At 50.0% G+C, this 11,704-nt stretch overlaps 1 protein-coding gene across 1 annotated transcript; it reads left to right on the top strand.

Annotated features, from left to right (window-relative positions):
* On the top strand, nt 1–10,482 carry epn1a (epsin 1a). The gene is given in 16 exon segments (XM_067237231.1): nt 1–368; nt 1,957–2,189; nt 2,497–2,598; nt 3,273–3,431; nt 3,654–3,782; nt 4,446–4,566; nt 5,063–5,220; nt 5,398–5,469; nt 6,598–6,678; nt 7,273–7,368; nt 7,370–7,456; nt 7,458–7,548; nt 9,003–9,161; nt 9,478–9,717; nt 9,862–10,274; nt 10,276–10,482. Coding segments are annotated over 14 exon segments (1,941 nt in total). The 5' UTR covers nt 1–368; nt 1,957–2,189; nt 2,497–2,529; the 3' UTR covers nt 10,342–10,482.
* The last annotated feature ends 1,222 nt before the right edge of the window (nt 10,483–11,704 follow it).

Here is an 11,704-nt window from a genome sequence, read left to right as displayed (position 1 = left end):
GTATGAAACATTATAGTTTGTATTTACACAGTAGACATTCCATATCCATCAATGTGTCGTAGGGAAGGGGTGTCAGTCAAGCTGATCATAAATGCCACCCGTATGCCAGTTTGCAATAGCTAGCTAGGCAGGCTAGCTTGCTAGCAACAGGGCTTGTCAACGTATGGACGTGTGATTCCATCGTCCACTTATTTTGCTAGTGCTAGTCTAGCTAGTTAGGCAGCCAGCTAAGTAAATAGTGATTCAGTATCGTGGCCGGAATATATTCAAGCTGCCCGCTTTTACCCCGCTTTGCTTTACTTCACTTTCCCTTTAATAACCCGTGAAAAAGGCGAATGTGATCGTCATTGAGAAGAGAGTGAAATACGGTGAGTAGCGTTTCGGTGAAGGTTCTGCTAGCTAGCATTATTAGGCTACAGCAGTTTCTAGCTTGCAGAGCTGTGTTAGGTGTAGGCTAACACTATTTCACATTTATTTCTTATTCTTTTTTAGAGCTGGCTAGTTAGCTAGTCATATCCCAATTATTGCCATGGGGATTTCCTTGTGTGCCACCTTGACAAACAACCAGCGTAAATAGCAACCTGTAACTGCTAAGCTATGACAGTTGTGAAAGATGCTTGCTTAGCTAGTAAATAGCTTGTGGGTGGGGGTCTGACTTGCTGAGGAGGGTGTGTAACTGCTAGGACTGAGTGTGATTGAACGTCGAGGCCAAGACTGTTACACCGCCCTTGTCCCGTCCCTTGTTTTTTAAAACGTTCCATAGCTTGCTAATGAACTCACTCATATTTTACCCTGGTCTTAACTTGTCGAGCTGGCTAACGATAGTTATTTAGCAACATAGGAATGTTAGCTAGCCTAGCTCCTGGAGGGCTATTCAGTTTGTGCTGGATTATTTACCTTTTGGTTAGCTAGCTACTGAACTAACAATGTGCCTATCTAGCAAACGTATTGGATAGGTATCAATATTTTTCAAGTAAGATACCATCTGACGTTGTAACTGTAAGCATAGCATAGCAGAGTTTGCGTTTTTAACTTATTTTACTTTCCTCTTTCCATTCCCTTTTCCAAGCTACAGCGGCAACACATACTCATCCTACACTGGGTGACCTACCTGTTGATTTAATAAATGTATTATGTCAAGTAAATTACAGCGAATCTAGTACTGAAACCAACCTTGGTTTAACTTGTTTTGGAATAAAATGTTGTCCTTGATGGTAACAACTGAGTTTGACCAGTTCACTTTTACAGCGATGTCTGTTTGGAGGCTTTTAGAGATTGTGTTTTTCTGGCTTATAAGCATTCACGCAATACATACTCTACTGTCGTGAATAGCCTGTCTGAACTTTGGTACATATTCCTCTGAATCTCTTAAACTGACTTTTGGAATGGTTATCTCCTTGCTGGTTATGCAACCTAGTCTGACAGTAACCTGAAGCTGTTCACGTTTGTTTGTCACATTGGCCGTGGAAGAGGAAATTTCATATCATGTAAATCAACTCGATGTGGCTGTAACCGCTTTCTATTGGTTTGTGCTGCTTGATAACAACAATTTAGTGGGCCAAAGCGTTGACTTGACAGACATCCTTTCCTGGCCTAATCATACATTTACAGCTAGTCTCATTCTACAGACTCATTTATCACACTAGCCATGACAGCTGCATTGTAGAGCAGTGTTTAATGCTGTCTGTAGGCATATTACGGTAGTCCTGATTCTACAGAACATGCAAAGTGGCTTCCATGAGCTAAATGAGTCAGTTTCTGCTGGTGAATAATGAAATCCAGTCATAAAGGCCCTTTCGCGTGTCTCCAAGATGTGACACTGCTTTCAGCTGTCCAATCACTGGCGATCATCGGTCCAGGCCTACCGGTTAGGACGGAACGAAAGATGGTGGTACGTGTAAGAGTGTCTGAGGATCCTGACGCTCATGTCGTCCTGTTTGCCTTGATCCTCGACAGTTTCTATTGGCTGCCTTGATCCTCGACAGTTTCTATTGGCTCTAAATCTGCGGTGCTGGGACCCGATGTCGCCGTGTCGAGAGGCGAACAGGCTGAGACAGAGCACGCCGTAACCAAGGGGAACCGGAGAGAGACCGAGATAGAGACCGACAGAGAGAGAGAGAGAGAGAGAGAGAGAGAGTGTGTGTGAAGGGAGTGACTGACTCCCAGAGCCTGCACCATTTCAGTAACAGGTGTGTATGACACACTAACCCCTTCTGCTTATGTTGACATAAAGGAGAGATTGGCACTCTCACTGAGATTGGCTTCCTGCTCTCCCCTCTCTGTCAATCCCACTGAGAAGTTCAGTAAGAGTTTTGTCCTGTACTCCTGCCTCTGTCTCTTTCCTTCTTGCTATCTGCCCTACCCTCTCTGTATTCAGTCTCTGTGTCTCTTTCTCTCTCTCTGCTAACTGACTGTACCCTTTGCCCTGGCTGTTATTTGTTTTGTATTGTATTAACTGTTTTACAACCCTTCTCTATCTCCATGTGCGTGGGTCAGATTCCTGTGGAACCCGACAGCCAGACGGTTGCCATGTCGACCTCATCGCTACGGCGACAAGTGAAGAATATCGTCCATAACTACTCGGAGGCTGAGATCAAGGTTGCTCTGCCCACTATCCTCCTGTCACATTCTCATCCTGCGCTGTTTTCTCTCCCCTCTCTACAACCTTCCCTCCTCTTCCTCATTGTTGGCCTGTGCCAAGCACAGTACAGACAGCCACCCCACCACCACCACTTCCTACACACACGTTATTATTAATCTGGGTTCGTGGATTCTTGTCAAGCCGGTGTCCTGTCTGGACCTGTCCATGTGTTTTATTAGCATCACTCCTCATACAGCTCTCTCCCCCCTCTTACCTCCCCTCTCTCCCCCCTCTTACCTCCCCATCTCCCCCCTCTTACCTCCCCATCTCCCCCCCTCCCCTCTCCCCCCCTCCTACCTCCCCTCTCTCCCCCTCTTACCTCCCCATCTCCCCCCCTCCCCTCTCCCCCCCTCCTACCTCCCCTCTCTCCCCCTCTTACCTCCCCATCTCCCCCCCTCCCCTCTCCCCCCCTCCTACCTCCCCTCTCTCCCCCCTCTTACCTCCCCATCTCCCCCCCTCCCCTCTCCCCCCCTCCTACCTCCCCTCTCTCCCCCTCTTACTTCCCCCTCTCTCCCCCCTCCCCATCTCCCCCCTCCCCTCTCTCCCCCTCCTCTCTCTCCCCCCCCCCTCCTACCTCCCCATCTCTCCCCCCTCCTACCTCCCCATCTCTCCTCCCCCTCCTCCCCCCCAGGTAAGAGAGGCCACGTCCAACGACCCATGGGGCCCCAGCAGCTCCTTGATGTCGGAGATCGCAGACCTGACCTACAATGTGGTGGCCTTCTCTGAGATCATGAGCATGGTGTGGAAACGCCTCAACGACCACGGCAAGAACTGGAGGCACGTCTACAAGGTGAGGAGGAAACCTCACTCATTCACTCACCCACTCACTCACTCAGTCATTCACTGTCTCACTCGCTCGCTCAGTCATTCACTACCTCACTGTCTCGCTCGCTCAGTCATTCACTACCTCACTGTCTCACCCGCTCGCTCAGTCATTCACTACCTCACTGTCTCACTCAGTCGCTGTCTATCTGACTGTGCTCTGTGTGTGTGTGTGTGTGTGATCCGCCAGGCTATGACTCTTATGGAGTACCTGATCAAGACGGGCTCGGAGCGCGTGGCTCAGCAGTGCAGAGAAAACATCTACGCTGTCCAGACCCTGAAGGACTTCCAGTTCATCGACAGAGATGGCAAAGACCAGGTAACAGCACCCCAGAAAAGCTGCACAATGCATCGTATGTACACTCACACACACACACTCACACACACACACACACTCACACACACACACTCACACACACACACACTCACACACACACACACTCACACACACACACACACACACACACACTCACACACACTCACACACACACACTCACACACACTCACACTCACACACACACTCACACACACACTCACACACACACTCACACACACACTCACACACACACACACTCACACACACTCACACACACACACACTCACACACACTCACACACACACACACACTCACACACACACACACACACTCACTCTCATGTCCAAGGACTTTTTACGATGCTCTCTCTGACCTCTTATACAAACATGTGGTGGAGAGCCAACAATAACATTTTTATAGGTTTGTAAAAGCTGCAACAATGGAGGAGGCATAAACAAGGAATCAGGATCTTTATACAAAGACTGACTGACAGGAACGACCGAGACTCAAGATGATTTTCTATGGGATAGCTGTCAACTTTAATTTGTGCATTAGATAGTTGTATTAACATTTTACAAATAACCCTCTGAGATTATCATTCATTATATCCAATCAACGTTGTGTGTGTGTGTGTGTGTGTGTGTGTGTGGTGTGTGTGTGTTCCAGGGGGTGAATGTACGGGAGAAAGCCAAGCAGCTGGTGACTCTGCTGAAAGATGAGGAGAGATTACGTGAGGAGAGGGTCCACGCGCTCAAAACCAAAGAGAAGATGGCACAAACCACCAGTGGTAAGACCTAGTCTGTCCATTACCCAGCATGCATCAGCCAGGACCCAGCCTGTCCATTACCCAGCATGCATCAGCCAGGATGGCTCATTAAGAATCACAAAGCCGTGAAGGACATGTCTTTGAGGACTTTGAGACTAGGCTAGGTTCTCAATGACCTTGTCAAATGCTATTTGCTTGGTACATTATTATTTTAATGGTGGTTACATGTTTGGATGTAGTGACCATGAATGCCTCTGTCTATCGCTCCTGAGATTGTATTTCTGAAGTGTGTGTGTGTGTCCATGTATCCGTGTGTGTCCGTATCCGTGTGTGTGTGTGTGTGTGTGTGTGTGTGTGTGTATCCCTGTGTGTGTGTGTGTATCCCTGTGTGTGTGTGTATCCCTGTGTGTGTGTGTGTATCCCTGTGTGTGTGTGTGTGTGTATCCCTGTGTGTGTGTGTGTGTGTATCCCTGTGTGTGTATGTGTGTATCCCTGTGTGTGTGTGTCCCCTGCTCAGCCTCCTCGGCCCCCCCAGCGCCGGGTCTGGGCGGCAGCCTGTCGTTGGGCTCCCACTCCGGAGGGGCAGACCCGGAGCAAGCCTGGCCTCAGAGCTCCGGAGAGGAAGACCTGCAGCTCCAGCTGGCATTGGCCATGAGCAAAGAGGAGGCGGAGCAGGTAACGCAGAGCAGCCTATCAGGGGGCTGAAACAGCTTCAGGCTTCTCAGGCCAGGTTAGGAGACCCTGAGAGGTTCCGACCCGCACCAGCAGGTTCAAAAGCAGGTCAAAAATGTGTTCCTGTTTCCTCCCCAACATACACTCACCTGTGACCTCCGACCCCCGACCTCTCACCAGACTAGCACGGCCCCTTTGGAGGACGCAGAGCTCCACTATGCTCTCTCACTCAGCAAGGAGATACACCAAAAGGTCAGGGGGTGCAAAGCGCGGCCGTCCGACCCTCGTCACATCTTTTTTTTTTGAGTTTGAATCTGTCTGACAAAGCCATCAACACCCCTTCAATCTCAATCAAAACAATATCCCATGTGACCCCTCTGGCTTTTCACGTATGTCACATATATTCAGTCGGAAAATTTGTGAGTGAGTTTGATGTTATTATTTAGTGTATTAAGGAACATGTATCGAGGAGTAGAACGCCAAAACACGACACAAAAAATGGCTCTTGTGTTTCAATCAGGGTTCCACTGTGCATGACAAACATTCTCTTAATTGACTCAATTTAACATCAAGCAATTTCCGAGCGAGTAATGACTTTTTTCCTACTTACGATCCTCCTGCTAATCTCGATGCATGCCTCTATCGACACCTACACACACACACACACACACACCTTTCCAGCTCTCATGTCATCTTGACTTCACAGGACTTTGGGACACATGTACTGTATTAACTGGGTGGATCTTCCAGGTGATGGGTGTGCATCTTTTTAAAGGGCTGTTATCCGACGGTGTTTCCATGCAGGCCCACACTAACACTCTCCAGTAGTGTAGATATGGTCCGGCTGTAGTGCAGCCCAGCCTGTTTAGCAGGTCCTGGACCTGCTCTCCTCTGCCAGCCTGCTGTCTCTGCAGCCGAGGAGGAACAGGAAGCTGTTTCAGGATCAGACGCGGGCCGGTTTGAACGCTTCACGAGTGCCTTGTCCCGTGTCCTCTCCTTGGGCTGATCTCGGTCTTCTCGTGTGGAGCGGTTGGTTGTGGAAGTGTAGTGTTGTTCACACCCATCCCGCCCCCTTCCCAGGTGTGGGGCAGGGATGCGCTGCTAGCTTTGGGGCTCAGATTGAGGAGAGTGGGGCTACAGGCAGGATCCGACCTGAACCCAGCATAGACAGTTCTCCACGGGCGCTGATACCACAAGGTTGTTGCCAGACACTGGTCTGGGGTCAGTTCTTTCCCCTTCCTACCCCTAAAGACTCGGATCTTTTGGGCTGATTAACTGACCCGAGACCTTTGCCCCGGCGTCTCGCCTGTGACATCAGCGCCCGGCGGGCGTAGGCGTCGCGGCTTGATGACATCACAGCTGTGTGCGTGTGGTCGGCAGGAGGAGAGGCTGCGCAGGGGGGATGACCTGAGACTGCAGATGGCCATCGAGGAGAGCAGGAGGGAGAAGACTAAACCAGAGGTGTGTGTGTGTGGCGATGTGTGTGTGTGCATCCCGACTAGGGGGCTACACACACTCTTTAGACAGTACCACTCTGTTCCTCTCTCGCTCTCCCGGCGTTACCTGCTCTAGCTGTGTCTCTCACCTGTGTGTGTGTGTGTGTGTGTGTGTTTGGTGAATGAATAGCGGTTGTTCAACACCTAAGACTAGTGCATAAAGGCACTGTTTCTCCGCTTATCATCAAGCTGTTGTCCTTCCCCTCTGAATGAAAGATTTAATTGATCACCAGCCCGAGAAGTAAACTATTGACGGTCAGGTCTTAGATGATCGTCCTAGAAAACCCCCAGTGTTCTCAGAATAGCTTTAGCTACAGTAGCTTAGGTTTGTTCGTTTGTTGTCGTGAGGACACCTCTCTGTCTTTGTAGTGCTGAGAGTGAGTGGTAAATGGTAAGCGTGCTAGCTCTTTCAGTGCCCTAGCTTAGCTGTGTGTGTGTGTGTTCTCAGCCTATCGTGTCACTTTGTGAGCTTGACCTGTTCCCCCACGTCTCAAGAAGGTGTGACTGAGCACTGGGCGAGGGCTCGCCTGAGTCTAACCAGTACTGTGTGTTGCGACAGAGTGCACTTATGGAGCTGAGTGCTGTAGACCCCTGGGGAGCCCCTGCCGCTGCCCCCGTCGGCTCTGCCGGCCCCTCTCCCCCTCCCACAGTCGCTGCCCCCCTCGGCCTCGGGCCCCTGGGGCCCCCCGGACCCCTGGGGAGCCGCCTCGCCGTCCTCGCCCCCCAGCGCCGACCCCTGGGGTGGGGGGGGCCCCGCCCACGATAGCTCCGCCTCCGGACCCCTGGGGAGAGAGCTCAGCCAGAGTGAACAACGTGGACCCCTGGGGACCCTCAGGTGAGTGGCCCCCCTAGACACAGGTCCTAGTGGCCCCCCTAGACACAGACCCTAGGGTGGCCACCTTCACTGGTTAACAGCTTGAGGGGACATCATCCTTGTCTGTGATTGGGTGAGGGCGGATGCGACCTATGACCTCTGCTGCTGCTGTTTCTCCATCTCCTCCTGGTTGTGTTGTACCTCTCATCGCTCCATATCGTGAATGAGACTGCATCACCTCTCCATCCCATCCGGAGCGATGTCAGACATCTACTGTTGTCATATCCTGTATGCGTCACCCTGATGACATCCAGAGTGCTGAGGTCACTTCCTGTGTGTGTGTTTGAATCCTCCTGTCTGCTCTGGCTGTGTCTCAAGAGGAACCAGACCTCCTCTTACCTTAACCGATCCGTCTAGCTGCAAACACAAGACGGTTAAAAGTTGAGTGTTGGCGACCTTTTCTCCTCAGTTTAGTTCAGGAGGTTACAGGGAAACATCTGGTGGGAAGGGAAATTTGTGAAACTTTGTCTTAGTTCTTCTTTTGGTCTGGCCGGTGACTTAAAGATCCCATGACATGCTGTTTTTCAATGCTTTTATATAGGCCTTAGTGGTACCCTAATACTGTATCTGAAGTTTCTTGCCCGAAATTCAGCCTTGGTGCAGAATTACAGCCACTACGAGCCGTCTCACAATGAGCTTTCCTCAGAACGTGCTGTTTCTGTGTCTGTAACTTTAAATGCTATGAGGAAGAAAGAGGCGCGGCTAACTGCCATGCTTCGGTCGTTTGCAAGCCATGATATCTCAAGGAAAAAACAATATCACGCTTGCACAGTCGTAGCTCATTTTCTCATTGGTGGGCCAAATTCTCTGTGTGGACAAAGCAGAGAAAGGGGAGGTAACCTTCGCTCTTATGATGTCATAAAACAAGCCTTTTCAAAACCGAGCGTTTCAGCTCTCATTTTCTCAAAGTCAGAGAAGAATACCCAGGGCTTGGTTTACACCTATCGAAATTTCTAGCCACTGCGGGACCAAAGGCAGGTTAAAGGAACTCATATTAAGGTTAAATAACCTCCTAAAGTGAACATTTCATCATGTCGTGGAACCTTTAACTGAAATGACACTGTTTTTATTTTTTGGATGCTGTTACAGCTGGGAGGGAGATGGCTTGTTGGTGAGACTGGATAGACATTGACTGTGACAATGTCATGCTCCAGTATCAGTCAGTAAAGGTCAACTTCTTAGAAACGTTTGACCAGATGTAGGTGACGGAAGTGAGGAGAGGAAACTAGGAAAGGCATCCATCATCTCTGAGACTGTTGAGACACAGCCCAACTCCTCTGAGACTGTTGAGACACAGCCCAACTTCTCTGAGACTGTTGAGACACAGCCCAACTCCTCGCCTTCCTTCTGTATGGTTACCTGTACAGTGTCGTGTTGTTAACCCCGCCCCTCCCCTGCGTGTCTCCACCCCTTAGCTGTGACCCCCCCCAGTGCCGACCCCTGGGGACCCCCAGTGCCCCTCAGCTCCTCCTCCTCGGGGGGGCCCGTAGACCCCTGGGCAGGAGATGGGGTTGCCTCTGACCCAATCACCTCTGACCCCTGGAGTGGCCTCGCCAAACACACTAACGGCACAGGTACATTTCCACTGACACACCAGTACACAAACACACACAGGTGTACGAGTAGGTACGAGTAGACCTCAGCACACACTCACAAATCCACACCCATGCAGTTATTCACGCAGACACAAACCTACATCCTCACCACACTTCTGTCTTGTTTTACATCCCACCCTCCCTCAGTATCTGTGATAACAACCCCACGCTCTGGTCTGGTTAGGCAGTATGGGGGGATTACTGGTGCACAGCTGGAGAAAATCACCATGCTGCAGCTCTGCTGTCTCTTTACTTCCCCTCCCTCCCTCCGTTTCCCTCTTCCTCTGTCGCGTAGGAGACCCAGAGCGACGAGGCTCCTCGGTAACCGGTGGCGACAGCGCGGGGTCTCCGGTGCCCTTTGACCTGTCGTCTCTGGGCTCGGCTCTTCCTGTCCGGAAGACCCCGGAGTCGTTCCTGGGGCCCAACGCAGCGCTGGTGGACCTGGACTCCCTGGTGTCCTCCAAACCCAAGCCCAAGCAGCCGCCCCCGCCCTCCATCTCGTCCTCTGCGCACAACCCCTTCCTCCAGACCACAGGTGAGAGCGCCGCTGGTTCTGAGACCACACACACACACACACACAAAGAGAAGCAGCTGATTTGATGAGCTCAGAGGAGTTTCACCCCAGACTAACCCCCCCCCCCCCCCCCCCCCGTCTGTGTCGTCTGTCCCCCGCTGCCAGGCTCGTCTCCGGCCCCGGGCATGGCCGTCACCCCAGGCAGCACCATCTCCAGCCGGGGAGTCTCCCCAACGCCTCCCCCCTCCTCCAACCCGTTTGGCGTGGCTGCCCCCATGGCCTCCATATCCCCCCAGCCCTCCTCGCTGGGCCTGAGCGCCCTCCGTGCCAGCCCTGTGCCACCTAACCCCATGCTGGGCATGGTGCCTCCGGGCATGGGCATGGGGCCCATGGGCATGGGGGTAGGGATGGGCGCCCCTGGTATGGGCCTTGGCATGATGCAGGCCAGTCCCATGGGCATCCCCTACGGGGGGCTGTCGCCCATGGGGGCCCCCGGATCGGCTCTGTTCATGGGGCCTGGAGGTGCTGCTCCTCCTCAGTTGATTTTGGGGGGCCCCGCTGGAGTAGGAGGAGTGATGGGGGGCCGGGGGGGCGGTGGGGGGCGGAGGAACGACAGGAGCCAGCACCAACCCGTTTCTTCTCTGAGGAAACCACCACCCCCTCCCCCCCACGTCCCTCCCCCTCTCCTGTCTTACCTACTGCCCCCAATCGATCCTCCTTCAACACAAACAGTTTGTGTCCAAAAAGAAATGTGTACATTTCGATATTTAAAGAAAAACAATGAAATTTTACGTATTTTTTTTCCTTTCAATCAAAAGCATTTCACTTTTCTTTTTTTTGAACATTTTTTTTTTCTTTTTTTTATGTGGTTTCTTTCATTTCAAAGTGGTATGTGGGTGAGAACTAGAAGTTTATTTATTTTTGCTTACAATAATTTTTTGTTTTTAAATGTTGTTTTGTTTTTTCCCCCAGTCCTTTCTGATATAAAGCTGGGTTTGTGAGGACAGGGAAATCCCCCAGAACTCATCACTCTGCAAGAGCCTAATATTCCAGCACTGACAGAGAGAGAGATGGAGGGAATGGGGCATAGCCACTAACAAACTGAACTGATTCAAACTCCATTACCTGCCTCTTCTCTTTTCCTCTTAGATCAAGAGAAAAGATAAGCACTGAATCGAGTGCATGAAGGATTTTTATTTTTTGGAACTCCTCGCTGAGTTTGGGGACTGGAAAAAACTTACATTAACATTTCTGGCTCAATGTGGTCAAATCATTCAGTAGATATTTTACAATTTAATTTAATGTTTATTGTAATTTATATTTTGTTTTTATTTTTCCGCGTCCGGAGGAGGAAACTCGATCTTTATGCGATGAAATCAAATGATTAAATCTTTTTTTTTTTTTGCTTCCAGGTTTTTTGATAGAAATCAAATGAGAGCTCTGACATGAATTCATTGGTTGGTCATAGGTGGAATGTGTTTGAATGTATGGGCAAGAATACAAAGGTGTGTGTGTGTGTGAGTGAGATTAGGAACAAGTGCAAGTGTGTATAAATGCATATTCAAGATAGTATATGCGGGTGTGCGTGCGTCTGTATAGTTGTCTCCACTTCCTGTGTCTAGTCTGTTTCAGTGACTCGGAAGGCAAGATACAAAATCTATTATTTTTGTTTTTAAAAATCGTCACTTGTATCAAAGCTATGTAATGTTGGGATTTCAAATGAGGTAATATAAGGGTCACATGTTTTCTGCCAATTTTATTTCACTCTATTTTTTGTATTAATCAGAAGCATTAGTTTTTCTCAGTCTTTCATATGGGATATATTTCACAGCTTGGCTGTCCTTGCATTTCAACCCTCGTCTGTCGAGGGTGAACCACGACGCTTCTTTAAAAAAGACAATTATTTCAATGAATGAAAGAAAAAAAAACTACCACAGGGACTTGATAACAACATGCTCCATGCCGTTCTTTTAATTTAGATTGATACATTTATTGTCATTTTATATCG

The sequence above is a fragment of the Osmerus mordax genome, chromosome 6 (genome assembly GCF_038355195.1).
Source record: "Osmerus mordax isolate fOsmMor3 chromosome 6, fOsmMor3.pri, whole genome shotgun sequence".
Lineage (NCBI taxonomy): Eukaryota > Metazoa > Chordata > Actinopteri > Osmeriformes > Osmeridae > Osmerus > Osmerus mordax.
Note: the sequence above shows the minus strand (reverse complement) of the source record. Positions and strands in the feature narration are given on the sequence as shown.